At 39.3% G+C, this 18,899-nt stretch overlaps 1 protein-coding gene across 4 annotated transcripts in view; it reads left to right on the top strand.

Annotated features, from left to right (window-relative positions):
• The window catches only part of IARS1 (isoleucyl-tRNA synthetase 1), a 219,067-nt gene that overhangs the window by 100,264 nt on the left and 99,904 nt on the right, over positions 1 to 18,899 (top strand). For all 4 annotated transcript variants that reach the window (XM_050957730.1, XM_050957732.1, XM_050957731.1 and 1 more), the window contains one exon: positions 15,253 to 15,379. In XM_050957730.1, the coding sequence (XP_050813687.1) occupies positions 15,253 to 15,379 (127 nt within the window). The remainder of the gene's footprint in view (positions 1 to 15,252; positions 15,380 to 18,899) is intronic.

Below are 18,899 nucleotides of genomic sequence, written 5' to 3'. Positions count from 1 at the left end.
GCTCTTGTCTGGACTTTCTCCAATTGTGTTTACAACACTCCTGCTAATACATCCCAGAACGATGTTTGCTTTTTTTTCTTTTTTTTTGCAACAATGCTACACTGTTGACTCATATTTAGCTTGTGGTCCGCTATGACCCCGAGATTCCTTTCTGCAGTACTCTTTCCTAGGCAGACATTTCCCATTTTGTATGTGTGCAACTGATTGTTCCTTCCTAAATGGAGTACTTTGCATTTGTCCTTAGAGTTTCATCCTATTTACTTCTGACCATTTCTTCAGTTTGTCCAGATCATTTTGAATTATAATCCTATTCTTCAAAGCACTTGCAACCCCTCCCAGCTTGGAATCATCTGCAAACTTTATAAGTGTACACTCTATGCCGTTATCTAAATAATTGATTAAGATATTGAACAGAACCAGACCCAGAACTGATCCCTGTGGGACCCAACTTGTTATGCCCTTCTCACATTACTGTGAACCACTGATAACTACTCTCTGGGAATGGTTTTCCAACCAGTTTTGCACCCATCTTATAGTAGCTACTCGTAGGTTGCATTTCTGTAGTTTGTTTATGAGAAGGTCATGCGAGACAGTATCAAAAGCTTTACTAAAGTCAAGATATACCACTTCTCTGGCTTCTCCCCATCCACAAGGCTTGTTACCCTGTTAAAGAAAGCTATCAGTTTGGTTTTACACAATTTGTTCTTGGCAAATCCATACTGACCCTTACTTATCTTATTATCTTCCAGATGTTTGCTAATTGATTGCTTTATTATTTGCTCCATTATCTTTCTGGGTACAGAAGTTAAGCTGACTGGTCTGTAATTCCCCAGGTTGTCCTTATTTGACTTTTTATAAATTGGCATTATATTTCTCCTTTTCAAGTCTTCTGGAATCTCTCCCACCTTCCTTGACTTCTTCAAAGATAATCACTAATGGCTGAGATATCTCCACTCCTTGAGTATTCTAGGGTGCATTTTATCAGGCCCTGGTGACTTGAAGACATCTAATTTGTCTAAGTAATTTTTAACTTGTTCTTTTCTTATTTTACCCTCTGATCCTACCTCAGACAAACAAAGAAGTCATTAAGCACCTCTGCCATTTCCACATTTTGTGTTCTTATTCCCCCCACCCACCCGAGTAACAGGCCTACCCTGTCCTTGGTCTTCCTCTTGCTTCTAATGTATCTGTAGAATGTTTTCTTATTATCCTTCGTATCTGTAGCTATTTGATCTCGTTTTGTGCCTTGGCCTTTCTAATTTTGTCCCTACATACTTTTGTTTATATTCATCTTTTGTTATTTGACCTAGTTTCCACTTTTTTGTAGAACTCTTTTGAGTGTCAGATGATTGAAGATCTCCTGATTAAGCCAAGGTGGTCTCCTGCCATACTTCTATCTTTCCTATGCAGTGAGATAGTTTGTTCTTCTGCCCTTAATAATGTCTTTTTGAAAAACTGCCACCTGTCTTCTACTGTTTTTCCCCTTAGACTTGTTTCCCATGAGATCTTACCTACCAACTCCCTGAGTTTGCTAAAGTCTGCCTTCTTGAAATCCATTCTCTTTTTTTGCTGTTCTCCCTCCTAACTCGTTACTCTACCTTTTTCATGATCACTTTCACCCAAGCTGCCTTCCACTTTCAAATTCTCAACCAGTTCCTCTCTATTTGTCAAAATCAAATCTAGAACAGCCTCTCCCCTTTTTGAAATAAAAAATTGTCTCCAATACATTCCAAGAACTTGTTGGATAAGCTGTGCCCTGCTATGTTATTTTCCCAACAGATACCTGGGTAGTTGAAGTCGCCCCATGACCACCAAGTCCTATGCATTGGATGATTTTGTTAGTTGTATATAAAAAGCCTCATCTACCTCTTCTTCATGGTTAGGCAGTCTGTAATAAACCTCTACCATTACATCGCACTTGTTTTTTACCCCTTTTATCTTTATCCGGAGACTTCCAACAAGTCTGTCTCCTATTTCCATCTCAGCCTCAGTCCAAGTGTATACATTTTTGATATACAAGGCAACACCTCCGCCCTTTTTCCCCTGGCTGTATTTCCTGAGCAAGCTGTACCCTTATATACCAATATTGAGTCACGCGTATTATCCCACCAAGTCAGACTGTGATGCCAACTATGTCATAGTTGAGTTTATTTACTAGCATTTCAAGTTCTTCCTGCTTATTCCCCATACTTCTCACATTAGTATTCAGAGATCTAAGATACTGATTTGATTTATCTCTCTCTCTCCCCCCCGCCCCCAGTTCTGTCTTGTCTCTCCTTTATACCTGCTGTAACAACCCATGCTCCCCCCAAAGTGTCCATGTTTTTGACTTACCTGTGGACTTTGGTCACCTGCCCCCTTTGAACCTAGTTTAAAGCCCTCCTCAATGGGTTAGCCAGTCTGTATCCAAATATGCTCTTCCCCTTCCTCGATGGGTGGACCCCATCTCTGCTTAGCAGTCCTTCTCCTGGAACAGCATTCCGTGGTCAAGCAAGCTGAAACTCTCCTGGCAACACCTCCAGGATGCATCTCTCTCTGCTTGGGCCCCTACCGTTGACTGGAAGGATCAAAGAGAACACTAGCTGCGCTCCCAACTCCTTCACCCTTACTCCCAGAGCCCTGTAGTCACGTCTGATCTGCCAAGGGTCATATTTTTCAGTATTATTAGTGTCTACATGGATGAGTAGCATGGAGTAGTAGTGAGAGGGCTGGATGATGTTCGACAATCCCTCCATAATGTCTTGGATACGGGCCCCTGGCAGGCAGCATACCTCCCAGGATGCCATGTCATGGTGACAGATGGGTGCCTCCGTCTCCCTCAGAAGAGAGTCACCAACTACCACTACCTGACATTTCCTCTTGGGAGTGGTGGCTGTGATCCTCCCAGCCTTGTGGGGTACGTGGCTTCTCCTTCTCCACTTTTGGGGGTGATTTCTCATTGCTCACTTCCAGGTCAGCATAGCGGTTTTCCATCACCACAGTGGGTGGCTGGGGAGTAGGATGGAGCACGGCCTGCTGCCAGACGTAACCAGCAGCCAGTGTCCTCCATATGAGAGAGCCATATCCTCCTACCCCGGTGGCATGACAGCAGTCCTCTGTAGCTGGATAGCTTCCTTAGTCTTGGAAGTCTCCATATGAATACTATCAATGAATTCCTTTTGGGCACAGATGCTCCTCAGCCTAGCCACCTCCTCCTATAGCTCTCCCACCTGCTTCCTGAGATTCCACCAGCAGGCACCTTTCACACTGGATGTCTTCCTTCCCCCCAGCCTGGCTCTGTGAGTGGGAAATGCAGGCCACAGTCTCTGCAAGTAACTGCAGGTCCACACGAGGATCTGGATAGAGGCATCCATGGTTAGGTTGTCTGTCTGGGTACAGGTGGAGGAGACAGGAGCAGTGTTGGCACCGGTGATGCGACCCTTCCTAACCATAGCGATTATATTATGACTCCCTCCCAAACTCCCTTGTTTGTGGTCCCTTTGGTCGCTTAGCCTCTGGCTTTTCAGGCCTTCCCTCCTAGGTCAGCCCTACCCACTTGTTAATCACACAGAAGGAGGGTGATGACAAGGCTGATTGAGGCACATCAAAGATGATCAAGGATGATCCAGAGAACAAAGGCTCAAACAATCCCTAGACACACAATCCCAGCTGACCCAGTAACTGAAATAACTGAAATGACCTGAAAGCGAGAGAAAAACAAACAGCCGAGCAAACTCACTCATCCCAAAGTTAGTACTTGCACCTTGTTTCTTCAGCAGGGGGATCTTTGGTTAAAAATGGGTATCCATGGCAAATAAACCAAATAATACTTTTAATATATAGAATGATGCCTTATGTGAAAAAATATTAAATATCCATGTACTATAAGTAACTAAGGCTTTACTGAAGGGGTAACATAAGAGGTAATTATTGGAGATGGCAGCCATTTTGAGAGGCTCAGGCTTTGTGACTCAGCTGCGTGCTGACAGTACTCAGGTCTGTCATTCTGCCCACTGATACAGCATTTATTGTTCCAAAGATTGTTGTCGTGCCTTCCTTTCTTTTTCCTCTCAACCTTCTTATCATGGATTCATATTGGGATGGGAGAAGGAAGAGAAGACGAAAATGTACCCTCACAAATGGGGAGAGGGAAGAGGAGCAGAATAGAGAACCTTTTGGGTGTACACAGTGCTACTTCACTGGTTATCTAGTGTTTAAATACCCTGGTGATAAGACAGCTCAGAGTGAAGGCTTTAGTGCTGTATACTCTGGGACTCTCAAACTGTAGCCAAGTTTGAGGGGCGACTTGAATTAATTTCTGCCATCTCTGCTCTCCTTTTTAGCAGATGGATAGTAATTAAGATCTCCCTAAATAGCTCTTATGAAACTCGGCTTGCATGGAAGATTTTTTTAAGTGATATGCCTGCTGTGAATATTAATTGACATGAGAGAAATTAAGCAGCTCCTTGTTGTAGATTATTTAAAATGCTTCAGAGGTGGCTCATTAAGTGTGCGGTAAGAAAATGAATAGCCTGGATTTATAAGGTGGTTTTATACTTAATGTTGCTTTCAGTGTTTAGTAGCAACGCATACTGCTGTTCTACTTTTGGGAAAAATAATGGAAGGAGGGGGTAAAAGTGTTTTTTCCCCTCTGCTTGAATTAGCTTTTACAAGAAGTTTTTACTGTTCTGATGACTGAGAATGAGTGTACACATTGATTTGCCTGATGTCAATGTGAAAACTACATTAATAAGGAAAAGGAGTGTTCCAATAGTAAAAACCATATCCGTCTAATAGGCTTTTAATCTTGATATGGGGAGGACTTGTAGCAGTAGAACTTGAAGGTATATCCGCCAAGGGCAATATTAATCCTGATTCAGGAGATCTCCACTTGAATTCTAGTTCCTCATCAAGTTGAGGATTTAAGTGATGTCTACAGCCGTATGTACATCATTTGCACTGGAGATAAACTTGACCCCAAATGTTGACAGCTGTCGTAGAAAAGATAGGCTTATACAAATAGTATAAGATACTGATGAAAAGTATGACAGTAATTTTTAAAAAAATTACACTTCCTCCATCCAATGATTTTGTTAATTGACAATATTCATAACGCTTAATAATTAAAAGAAAGTAGTTTGTCTTATTTTGGAAAAAATTGCCTATTCAGATGACACACATGCCATGACTTAACTGAATGCTTTATTTTTTTTTAAAGGCATCGCGTAAAAGCAATGATCTCTTATGGATTGGCATAATCTCATTTGTGTGGCTTCACTGACAGAGGGAAGCTTGTACTTTTATAAATGTCTTGTAAAATTATGCTTATTACTCTAGCAAGTGATTTCATAAAAAAAAATTCAAAGGCATCCAGGATATAGTATTAAAAAAAATCCTTATGTAGCAAAAACAATGCGAGTTTTAGACTCTCTCAAAAAAGGCTGCTCACTGAAAACATTTCTCTTCTGTGTACGATAAGTCTCACTTATGTGTACCACAGCCTTGGGGCTTGATTTCAGAGGTACTGTGGTCATTTCCCGCTGACTTCGGTTGTAGGTACTCAGCATGTCTCAAAATCAGGACCTTTGTGTTGGAGAGATTTGGCCATTTTGATACGGTCTTGGGAGTAGGACCTAACTTTTTAAATTCTGATTTGGGTTCTTGAGGGCTTCAGCATGTCCTAAAAACAAGAAAACTGGAGATGAATGCCTTTTGGGCTGTATTAACCTTTACAAATGAGTTTTTTGTGACTGCCTTGCTTTTTTAATTAAAAAATAAAAGACTGTTAAGAATATTGTCCCTTAAGAATACTCTCTTCTTATAGATGTTGCTTTTGACAAAATAGATTAAATTTTAAACATAGTTTGTCAAACTTTGTAACCTAATTGAATTCCTAATTAGTTTTTTAATGAGTTAACTTACCATTAATAAATTTTTGAACAGGCATGGCTTTAAAGCTAGCAACTGTCTTCATTTTGAAAAATGAGCTAGTAATATCTTGAAAGAATGCATGAGCAAATGGAACAGTAGTACTTCAAAGTTAAGTAGGAGCTCAGAGCTTTGCAAAAAAGCTTCTCAATCTCCTATGACTGAAGTTGGTTGTCTACCCATTTTACAGCTAGGAAAGTGGAAGTACAGACATTGTGTGACTTGCCAAATGTCTTGGAGCAAGTGTGGTAAAACTGGTAAACAAAACTCAAGAGCTCTGATCCCCAGTGCCAATAAGCCATGGTCCCTTACCTAAGACTCTGCTGCATGAACTATTTCCCTGTGTTCCTATACAAGGTTAGAATTGCTGGAATTACATTTCATGTTGTAACCTTGGCCAAATCACTTAAACTTCTTGCTTCAGTTTCCCCATCTATAAAAGAGGGATAATACTTCTCTACCTCACACTGGGGTCGGAAGTCTGTGTAATTTATATTCGAGTTGATGAGGACTGTAGAAAAGTGTGGAAATAAGCAGAAGAGATATGCTGAGTCAGCTGTTGCATGTAAATTTCGGTTTTTAAAAGGTCTCCCTTTTCTCACCCTCTGTCATCTACTGTACTACTGTGTTTAAGTTTGGCCAAAGGGTCCCCATGTGACTAGTTATCAAAAACTCTACCTTCAGGCAGGACCCATCAACTTCCAGATCAGGCATTCTTTGTATCTAAAGTAAAAGCCCCATCACAGAGGGGAAAGCAAGAATGATGGAATGGGAGACAGACAGATGCAAAAGACAATAAGTGACTTCATTTTATTTTGAAAACCATCCTAACCTGTTACATTTCCCATCTGCAGGAGGCTTGATTGCACAAAGCATTAGATCAGGGGTCGGCATTGTTTTCAAAGAGTGAAAAAATATGACCAATGGGAGTGGCGGCCAGCACATCCTTGTGGTCTGAGGCCCCCTGCAGCTCCCGTTGTCTGGGAAGGGCAAACCGTGGCCATTGGGAGCTGCAGGAGGCCGTTCCTGCGGATGGTCAACGTAAACAAAATGTATCGTGGTCTACCAGTGGATCACCCTGGTGGGCCGCGTGGCGAAGGTTGCCGACTCCTGCATTAGATAATGGGAAATTCTGAGAGAGCTAGTTCTGGTCAGCTAGTTCTCACCTTTTCTCCCTCTTGTCTCCAACTAGAAGCAAGGTCCCAAGGTGATATTTTTTTCTCTTTGAAAACAGTCCCAATATCTATTAAATCTAGTGCAAAAATCTATATTGATAATTTTGCAACAGTAAAAGCAGAAAGTTAGAAAATGTTAAGGTTCTAACAATAATTGCTTTTCATTCTTATAATGCATACCTGATATTTTTGATAATTAGTGATTAAGTTGTATATAAATGTAATTACTGTAATAATCAAACATACTATGGACCAAATCACTAGCTAGTACAAATGTAGTCTGGGCTCACTTGCACTAGCTGAGGATCTGGCCTCCTGAATGTGATGGTATGTTACTGTAACTATATACTGGTTTTGCGCTTTTTGACTTGTGAATTTTGCAAATTCACTTGTTGCAAATTTAACTTTCAGTGTCAATTTGATGTTTAATACTTGAAAAGATAGCAGTTTGTTTTTATGGATGAGAAAGGTAAACCTGGGGATTTAACTTGTTTTAACTCATTGATTTTAACTTGAAGGTTTTACTACACCTCTTTCAACTTCTAGCATAAAATTAATTTCTTAAGTCCCTTTTTTTTCTGTCCATCAGTGAAGCTTTAGTTAAGAATAACAAATGGATATTTTTCCCCATGTAAGCTGTTCAATTTTAAATGTAAAAGTTATATTTCTTTTATTTGTCATAAGTAGAGACTTTTTTAACCAAACACCTGTAACTTCCTACTTTTTTTTAATATGATGATAGAATTGTCATTTTGTGTCTATATGACCAAATATATCTTGTGGTTCATGTAATCCAAATGCTAGTTAAGTTTCCTTTAAGGCATCCACAATTGCCTAAGCATAGAGCAAAGTCCAACACTAGATGGTAGCATTTACTGGGGAGAGCGTAAACTTCCTGCTGTCATATAGGCTGGGATACAAAAGAAAACAACTGCAAAAGTAACTCAATGTATGTGTTATTTTAGCACAATGTAAGTAAGAGGGCATTATCACTGGTAAAAATCAGATTTAGTGTTGGTTAGAGTAATTTAAGGTCTTTTCTAGCAATCCTGACATGCACCTGGATTCTGATTCAATATATCTCCTATTCCTGATCAAGAACTCTAGAGCAGAGATTACCAGTCGTGACAATCTGTGACAAATGTTCTTTCTCCCTAATGAAGTGGCCACAAAAAAATTCCATGTCACTTGCCAAATAAGGGATTATTTGAAATAAGGACTTCAGATCTGGAAGGCTAATTGACTAACCTACTTTTAACACCAAGTCTTTAGAGAATTTACTAAATTATCAGTAAATACATTATGTTGAATGTCTGTCCTTTTATGTCTGTAAAATATTAATGCATATGTGCTGAAACAGGCTAATTAATTTGTACTCCAGTGTAACATACTTTTGCATGCAAAGGTCAAACTATTTTAAAGAAAATGGCGTGGAAAGAGTAGAGTGAAGGCTTTATTTCAGTAAGTGAAAGGTTGCACTTGAAAATGCAAATTTTTCAGCATCATTGGCCAGATTAGGATGTTAAGAGTAATTAGCATAGTGTAAAGTAAAAAATCTTTGTGGCTTGCTTGTGTGTGCACTTTATATAAAATGAGTTGGTTCCCAGACTTTCTTTCTGAGCCCCTCCCCCCCAATATGCTATAAAAACTCCATGATCCACCTGTGCTGCCACAACTGGTTTTCTGCATATAAAGGCCAGGGCTAGCATTGGGGGGTAGAAAGCAGGGCAATTGCCTTGGGCCCCACACCACAGAGGTCCCCACAAAGCTAAGTTGCTCAGGCTTCAGCTTCAACCCCAGGTGGCAGAGCTCAGAGCCCCAGGCTTCAGGTCTGCACAAGGAGGCTTTGGTTTTCTGACCTGGACTCCACTGAGTTGAACACTGGCCCTGCTTGGTGGACCGTGTGAAACTGCTTGTGGCCCCCCAGGGGGCCCCGGACCCCTGGATGAGAACTGCTGCTCTAAAGTGTTTGTTGCTACAAGAAACAGGTTAGGAGAGCAAAGGAAAAGATTACCATACAGAAAAAGACTGAAAATACTAATAACTTCAAAAATGAGTAGGGCATATACGGAAAGAATACAGTTCCCTTTTACTGAGGTGACTCTAACTCTTTTTGTAGGGTAGATAGCATGTGCACTTGTCATAAACAGATAGTAGGAGTTAATAGAACAGAAGTACTTCATGTCTCTTTTGCCTGTAAAGGGTTAAGTTTAATGAGCCTGGCTGTCACCTGACCAGAGGACCAATCAGGGGACAGGATACTTTCAAATCTTGAAGTAGGGAAGTCTGTGTGTGTGCTGTTAAAATTTGGTGGTTGTTCACTCTGGGGGCTCAGAGGGACCAGACGTGCAACCAGGTTTCTCTCCAATCTCTCCGATACAGGCTCTTATAAGTTCAGAATAGTGAGTACTAGGTAGATAAAGCAAGTTAGGCTTATGTTTGTTTTCTTTATTTGCAAATGTGTCTTTGGCTGGGAGGAGTTCAAATGTGTATTTGGCTGGGAGGAGTTCAAATTTATATTTGGCTGAAAGGATTTTAATTTGTATTTGTATACTTAGGCTGGGAGGGTATTCCCAGTGTCTATAGCTGAAAGACCCTGTAACATACTCCATCTTAAATCTACAAAGATAATTTTTACTGTATTTTTTTCTTTAATTAAAAGTTTCTTGTTTAAGAAACTGATTTTTTTTTATTCTGGTGTGAGATCCCAGGGGACAGGGTCTGGATTCACCAGAGAATTGGTGGGGAGAAAGGAGGGAAGGGGGGGAGAGAGAGGCTAATTTCTTTCTGTGTTAGGATTACTTTCTGTCTCAGGGAGAGTCTGGGAGGGGGAGAGAGGAGGAGGGGGGAAGGTGGATTTTCCTCTCTATTTTAAGATTCAAGGAATTTGAATCACAGTGATCTTCCAGGGTAACCCAGGGAGGGGAAGCCTGGGAAAGGCAACAGTGAGGGAAAAGGTTTACTTTCCTTGTGTTAAGATCCAGAGGGTCTGGGTCTTGGGGGTCCCCGGGTAAGGTTTTGGGGGGACCAGAGTGTACCAGGCACTAGAATTCCTGGTTGGTGGCAGCGCTACAAGTACTAAGCTGGTAACTGAGCTTAGAGGAATTCATGCTGGTACCCCATCTTTTGGACGCTAAGGTTCAGAGTGGGGAATTATACCATGACAGCACTATTGTAATAAACTTCCATGTGTTGGAGGGGAGAGATTCTTTTCTTGAAAATTCTGCATGTCTTTGCAAACTGTTGATTTTTTTTTGTCACTATTAATCCCCTTGCTAGCAGGTTAAATTAGGTCTATGATATAGAATTGGAGCTAATTAGTGTCAGAATGGCATGAGAATTCACTTTTCTCCTTGAATTAAAACAATTAAAAATTAATTTGAGGCACATTGAGAGTCAGTTATTGTAGGATAAATTAACATAAAGGGGGTTTTAGATTCTAGAGTTTTTGAGGTCTAGATGCCTGTTTAAAAAGGCAGTGACTGTAAATGTTATACTAAATTCAAAATATCTTTTTCAACCAAAATGTGTTTAGATTTTGAGGAAACCTTGGTGTTTGAAATTGAGGAACCTAGTGCCATTTATTAGATTCTACTTACCCTTCCATTAATACAGCTTACTTGTGATGTGCAGCAACCACATTGGGTTGTTCTGGTTTTATGATTTGCTTAAAGAGAGAATTCCCATTATGCCAAAGGGCAGATTAGTTTTGTGCCCCAGATAAGATTAAACAAATTGACATTTGAGACCTGAGATAGGATTTGAGCTTGTAGAAGAGGAAGAAAACTAGTGCAGTAGCTTACTCCTCCATCATACCATCTTTCTTATACTAGTTAAGATAATTCTCTTTTTTTCCCCTCTAACTCTTAAAATGGTGGATGGTTAAATGTTCGGCTGCTGCACTAAATTTCAGGATGTTAAAAATGTATGTGTTAAAGTAGCTTATAGCCCAAGAAGATTCTTTTAATCATTAGAAATTTATCAAGTGAAACTTGATTAACTATAGCTAAGTTACTGTGGCTTTCAGAAGAATGTAGTGAATAAAAATAGTTGATGGATGAAAAAGAATTAGCATACATTAAATATTTAATGTATTTAAAGCTATATAATCAGACATAATTTCAGTTAACAGTTAAAGTTGTTTTGGTGGTAAAGTAAGTAAGTGACATTTCTGCTATAGCAGTATTTGACAGTACTATTTACTTAAATATTTACACTGTTGTCTTCAGCAAGACATGGAAATAGTAGCAATGAGACAGTAGTTCTGTATCTACTGCTGGGAGGAAGAAATGGGGAAAGGCCTGGCAACTCATTTAGTGCTGCAGTGCATGTATAAGCTCTAGAGTAGAATGAGTTTAAATCAATATTTAGAATTACAGTATGAGCACTGTAGAAACATTTCAAAGTAGGTTTGTGTAAAAGGAACAGCTGTCTTAGTCTTTCCTTTTCAGTCATTTTTATTTTATCATTATGTACAGGAGCTCCTCACTTAACCTTGTGTTAAAATACAGGTTGTTCAAATGAGCCCACCTTACCAAGCAATCCAAGGGTGGTCTGTATCCAGCACTCTTTACCACTCCACCAATTTCTTTGTCATCTTCCAGTAATTATCTTGGGGTTTTTTTCGGTGACTGAAAAATATACTGAATAGTATTGTGTCAATAACTCATCCTTGGGAGACCCCACTAGAAACACCTACACTGGATGACCATTACCTATTCACAAGTACTCTGAGATCTGTCTGTCAATGTTTCGAATCTATTTAATATGGGCTCCATTGGAGGAGAAGGGGAGGATAATTCAGATTTTATGGGAATGTCAGGGTTAAGTCATATACCTTACACAAATCTATTATTTTAACAAAGTTATCTTTTTTTAACCAGACATTTGATCTCATCAAAAAACGTTATCAAGTTTGTGTGTTTTACAAGACCTATCTTCCATAAAACCATGTTGATTGGCATTAATTATGGTACTGTCCTTTATTTCTTTATGGCTTGCTCACTAAGTTCTCGCACCTGTGGTTCTTCAGTTGGGGAATCTGTGATCAGTGGTATATAATGATCAGGCAGCCTTCTTAAAACAAGAATTGTTGGGTCAATATTAGGAACAAAGTATTAAAGACTCTCAGCAGGTCCCTATATCTGTCTGGTTCCCCATAACAGCTACTGCCCTTTCTCTTTAAACCCTGCTATAGTTCTTCTGGTCAAAAGCAGTCCACTAGGCTCAGTAGGAGGTCTAGCCAGAATCCGTAGGGCCAGAAGTTCTGTATGTTAACAGCTAAGGAATGGCTTAGTTTGAGTTCTGTTCCCGCTTACCTGTTTTTCAAGGCAGACCCTTTCTGAGAGAAACCAATATAATCATATAGAAAATACCCCAATAACAAGGTCAATATACAGTGTCATAATTTATCACAAGATGGCTCCCAATCAGTCAACCTGATACACATTTAAATAATTCCTTCTTATTGTCCTTAATCCTGCTGGCCATAGGTTTTTTAATTGATACTTTTAGCTTCCTTTATCAATTGTCAGAATTTCCTAACTGTTGACTTATACTAGTTGCGATCAGCTTCTTAGTTTTTCCTTTTGTTAATTAAATTTTTTTTATTGCTGCGTTCAACTCACCATTAATTGAGATGGCTTTTTAACCAGTGAAGCCTTCTTTAGTGTTTACGGAAATATTTTTTGGAATCTAGCACAGCGTATTTAGACAGACACACACCCTCAGATATTATGCTGATGAGTACTATAGAAAATCCCAACATGGTTGCTTGAAGGATGTCTCTGGAAGAGTTTCTGCTTGAATTACTGGCTGGATAGGCAGGTAAGAATTAGGAAATTCATAGTACTGCTGGATTGCATACATCTGCATTACACCTAGCTATCTATCATATATTGGACCATATTTGTATCACCAAACTGATCAATGTTCATACTCTTTGGCAAATTACTCATTTTGAGTTGAGTTGAATTTCATTCAATGTTTTGAGACTCATAAGTATTGCAACTTGAATTTAATGAGTTTTATTTTAATGCTTTGCTTTTCTTGAATTAGTAGACTTCAGAGTTGCATTTTTCCGTACCATTTTGCATACTTGCATGCAAGTACTTTTGAGAGTATGGCTACTTCAAATCTTAGAAAAATCAGTCAATAAAATGTTCCTATGGCTAAGTCAGGCTCTTTTTACCCACTTTCAGTTTTAAATAGTTGGGTGGGGTTTGGGGAGTGGAGTTAGGGGAATATCAACACTGGTGCTATGAGGGATGTAGGTAAAGTCAGTGAGGATAAATATTTCAAAAGCACCTAAGTCCCATTGATGCTTTACAACTTAAGACTTAGACTCTATGATCACATGAGTACTTTTGACATTTTAAATCTCTGAATGTCTTTTTGAAAGATAATTCTGGATATTTTTCCCTTAAATTTTGTACACTCTTATTTGTGTATCTGTGACATTGGCTTAAAGCAATATATTACGAGCTCAGTAATGCTTGTAAGCCTATGGCAATACGGGGTCTGAAAACGTTGTTGTGCCTTGATGTTCAGTGAAACTTCAAAAAAAAAATGCATTGACTTCCTAAGGAATATGCATAATGAATTTTAAGTTTCCAGGGCTGCTTCCTACAACCCACCACTTCTTTTATGTTCTGTGACTTTTAAAATGTTTCTTTAGGCATGAAAGTAATATGCTGTTGACCTCAGAAGTTATCACTTTTTCTGGTACATTATATAGTCACTGAATTGAATTTAACACAGTTACGTCTTAACATTCTCTTCAGCAGTAACTATGTGTATATGAGCTGTAAAGCCCCAAATGAGTTATGCAAGTGAATCCCATAATTCACAAAAAAGTTCTCCCTAGGCCTGAAAGGTTGTCTTTATATCAAGCTTTAGCATGCAACTCTTTTTATTTTTGTGTAGGTGCTTCTATCAGTTAGAAATAATTTTTTTTTAAGTTTGTTTTTTTTTACTAAAGAACTGTAAAATGCACAAGTTCTTCTTTGAGCGATAGCATATGACCATTTCCAGTGTAGGTGCGCACACACCTGCAGCAGAATGGACTTATGCAACACAGTTCAAAGAACAACCGTTACAAGAAGGTAACTAACTGAGGTTTGGGTTTGTTTGTTTTTTTTAACAAATGCAGTAGGCTGTGGTCTGTGACTATGTAGAGAATGTGAATAATCAATTGCTAACCAAACTATCAGATTAATTAGTCTTGACAGGGTATAATCCTCAACATTATCTTTGATCTTCAAGATATTTCATATGCTCAGATCTCAAACCACATTTAGCTAAAAATGAAGTCTTCAAGGAGTGCTGCCATTGACTCTTTTTTTTTTAATTTGAGACCCATGAACAGTTTTACTAAGAATAGGGCGAGAGCCATCACCTTGTGGAAGAGTGAGTGGATCTGGAACTTTGTTTATTCTCAAGGATCCATGCTCTGGAATAGTCTCTAACTCGTGCGGTGTTGATAGGAGTGATATCCATGGAGCAAAGGCTGGGGATAGGTGCTAAACAGCTGCCCACAGTGCCAACTTATCCCAGTCAACTGAACTTTTAATTGTTGTCCTACAACTCCATTATAAGATTTTCATGCATTAGCCAAAAATGGGTGGGTGGGTAAAAGCCTGCAATATCAGAATCCTCAGTTAATGTCAAAAAAGAAGTGTTAAGAACTGTTTTTATAAGATAGTGGTAATGTGAATTTTTCTAAATCTTTGTCTCAACTTTTAGTAGTAGTTTTCTAAAGAAAGGTATCCCAATGAAGTGTGAACATCTTTATTACCTTTTGTATGGGTATAATATGCATCCATGGGCACATTGTAGATATTTGTCTAATCTCACACAGATGTTGATTGAATTACTTTGAGAATGAACAATAAAACATAATATTCTTGCACTTGCATAGCACATTTGAGGATCTGTAGGAGTCAGAGGAAGCAATACTATTATTTTTTTCTCCAAAGGTCATACAAGTAATAAACGCAGTTCCTAGCAAATGGCTAACACAGTAACCTGAAACTACACCAATTAATGCAAATATCAGAAAGTAAATCACTTTTGTTATGATATGGAGGTACGAATGTAATGTTTGCCTATCAGATGACTGCAAGGTTTAGTTTGCAGATAATAATGTAACTGCTTTTAACTTTTGTAACAGGGTTCCTGACTTTGTGAGAGAGAAACGTTTTGGAAACTGGCTGAAAGATGCACGTGACTGGGCTATTTCCAGGAACCGATACTGGGGAACACCTATCCCTTTGTGGGTCAGCAGTGATTTTGAAGAGGTATGTAAGAAAACAGAAATCTCCAGTAGTTGACAGAAGAAACCCTGCTATGTTACAAAGTTGGTTTGCTTAGTTTCCTAGAGCACAGAACTGTCTTCGTGCTTTGCAATTTGAAGTGCTCTGCTAATAGTTCTTAAAACTGCCGTCAGGGGCGGCTCTAGACATTTCGCTGCCCTGAGCACGGCGGCATGCCACGGAGGGCGCTCTGCTGGCTGCTGGGAGGGCGGCAGGCGGCTTCGGTGGACCTCCTGCAGGCTTGCCTGTGGAGGGTCCGTTGGTGCTGCGGACCGCAGGTCTCACGGCTTTGGTGGACCTCCCGCAGGCACACACAGGGAGGTCCACCGGAGCCGTGGGACCAGCGGACCCTCCACAGGCACGCCTGTGGGAGGTCCACCGGAGCTGCCTGCCGCCCTCCCGGTAACTGGCAGAGTGCCCCCTGCGGCATGCCGCCCCAAGCACGCCCTTGGCGTGCTGGGGCCTGGAGTCGCCCCTGCCTGCCATGCAAGTAAAGGACAAAAAGTAGTGCTTTTTTTCTTTCTCTCTCTAATGTAAAATTTCAAGTGTATTTTTCTTGTTTGTTTTTTATGTTTTAAATTAAGCTCTATCCTGGAAGAATCCACAGCGTCGGGAAAACTAGTGAAACTATAACATCATAAGATAAAACTGAGAAGAGAGAGATTTTTTTTTTAGTCACTATTTTTCAGCTCTTGATTTTAATTTTTAATACTCAAGAAAAAGTATGTGTATAACTGGTAGATCCAAACTACGTAAGATTTTCTTTTGCAAGTTAAGCCTACATTAGTAGAAAAGCTGATATATAAATATATGGTATTGGACTGGGTGAGTTGTAAGGTGTCTCAGCATTAGTAGCATGAAGTAAATGTACAAAACTATATACTGAGGTAATTGGCAGTGCCCAAGTTCCTGGTCTCATAAAACACCGAGATGTTCAGTTTCTTTAAAGGTAAAATACTGCTACTCTAGGGATCAGCTTGATTAATCAATTCTGATAACACAAGTAGATGGAAAAAGAAAACAAGTGAAGTTTAATGGTGGTGATAGCATTCTGAAGCTTCTTTTCCTTTCTACCCCCCTTGCTAATAAGGAGTTAACACATATTGTCACTCTGAACTGAAGCGGGATAACAGAGAATATATATATAGGTAAAAAGTAACTTTTGTGCCTCACACACTTTACCCGTTCTTATGTTTAAAAACATTTCTACTGCCCAACAGAGCAAGATCAAATTATTTCTACCTTGACCCACTGTTTACTTTTATAAACAAAAAGGTGTATTTTCCATAAAAAATGAAATCAAAAACAGATATTGTTGTATTGTCCAAATATGTTGGTAGTCTCTTTTGTCTTACTGTACTATAAAAACTTAAATTTGAGAAGCTACTGTTTATATCAGTCCATCTTGCTTTCCTGCTTAGATATGCTTTATCTCCTATTATGGTGTTTTGCTGATTTTGACATGATCATCCTAAGGCCACTAAAGAGGCAGATCTCATCAAATGAGGAGAGGTTTTATACAGGAGGGAGATGGTGGAGACTCTTAGGCTAAGTGAATCCTGACCTGCATCTAACAGCTGTATATTATCCTTCCCTTGCAGTATTATGTTCTTCCTGACCCTTGGAAAAACAAGGACACAGATTCTCAAACTGTGATACCTGGACTATTTGTTGGTGGTCCATGGAGAGTTGATTGGTTCGTTTATGCTAATGATGTCTGCCTGCAACAGATGCTATACTGCATTAAGATGGCTAAAAATAAAACATTTTCTTATATTACTCTTCCTTGGAAGCAATTGCTGTAATTCTCTGAGTGCCCACCTGTGGATTAAAATCCACTTCCATGACTGACAGTTTTGTACCTAATGGGTACAGAATGGCCAAGTCAAAATGAAAATACTCTATACTGACTAGTAAGTGTTTTAGTATTAGTACTAGTAAAGGTTCAGTACTGTATTATGCTAAAATATTTCAGGTTTTCTCTTCTCATAACACAAGGACAAATGAAACTGGCCCACCATTAATATAATATAAAATCGAGGTTAACATTGGAACACTCAGGACTTTTTAATTTTACTGTGGTCCAGTAGCCATACCAGACTACTGAACCTCAACAATGTGCCTTTCAAAAAGGAACGCTCCATGCATGCAATTATATTTTGCATGTTAAAATTAGAAAAAAATTGTGGATTTATTATTTAATATATAGGAAGGTTACTAATTGCTAGTAAGTGAAATGTAGTACAAATCAATATCTAGTCTCCCGCAGTTTTATTTTAGCTGCGCTAATTTTTGGCATAATTGTAAGGTAGTAGAAACACATAGTGGAAGGTGAGCTTTGAAACTGTGTGCTTTTTATTACTCTGTGAAAATCATTGATTTGAGAGCTTAAACCTACAAGTTTCTGAAGAAAGGACTAAGCAGAAAATCCCATTTCAACTAGATATAAAATCTTTTAACACAGCATGACCAGGTTTATAAAGCAGGAAGATAAAATATTTAAGTTCTAGAGAACTGGCATACAGTTTAATTGAAGTTGCTGAATATTTAGTAAAGATGTGGTTCAGATGCTTTAGTGTGATTTGGAGCTCCTGTCATTCAACTGAGGCATTTGACCAACTAGTTTTATTGCCAGTAGTCTTGTATAACAGCACTAATGTTACCGAAATGTCGGGTCTGCCTAGCTGAGAGCCAATAACAGCCTGACAGGAATAAGGAAAAGATGCTTTATTCTGCAGAAAAAAGGAGAGCCTTGCACCTTGGTACAAAGACTCTGCCTCACACATATTTCACAAACTTCTTATACACTTTCAGACAAAGACCCTTGCCGTGTTAACACTTGGTTGGTGGTTGTCAGACCACGTACTTCTGTTATCTGGTCAGTGAAAACTGGTTTGGAGCTAGCTTCTCTGCTTTAAGGCAGAAGAGAGAAGACAGTTCAAAAGTTCAGGGTATTGTGGACGTGAGGCTTCTGCTTCCACCTAATGGCTAAACCGTTAGTTGCTAAGGGGGGTTACCAGTAACTTTCACACTAACCACAGGAAATCCTGGGCTATGCTGTTTTTAGTCTGTGAAGAAATCTTTTCTATGTCCCGTGCCCAGCCTGGTTTGTTTCCGCTTGTCCAGTTGCTGCTAGGCTGCCACCTATATCTCATCTTGTCAAGCGTTCTTCATATAAATCATTCCCTGTATGTTTCTTTTAAAGCTCCTAGGTGGTTTGCTTGATACTGATATGCAGGTGAGAATCTTCTGTTCTCTCTTCTCATAACACAAGGACAAGGGAAACTGGCCCACCATTAAATGTAATTGCCAATCTGAGTTCCCCACCTTTGTCTACTGTGTGAATCTGTTCTAGCTGCAGCAATTCCATGGAAGGTTCTCCTGGAGGTTTGGTTGTGCAGATGTGAGTTTTCTTCTGGGTGCAGGATGTTTTAAGAACATATATTTTTCCTCCTTGATAGGTTACTCTGATTTTCACTTTAAATAAGCTATGTCTCACTTAACT

Source organism: Gopherus flavomarginatus, chromosome 6, assembly GCF_025201925.1.
Source record: "Gopherus flavomarginatus isolate rGopFla2 chromosome 6, rGopFla2.mat.asm, whole genome shotgun sequence".
NCBI lineage: Eukaryota > Metazoa > Chordata > Testudines > Testudinidae > Gopherus > Gopherus flavomarginatus.
The sequence above is the reverse complement of the archived record's forward strand: the minus strand, read 5'-3'. Positions and strand labels throughout refer to the sequence as shown.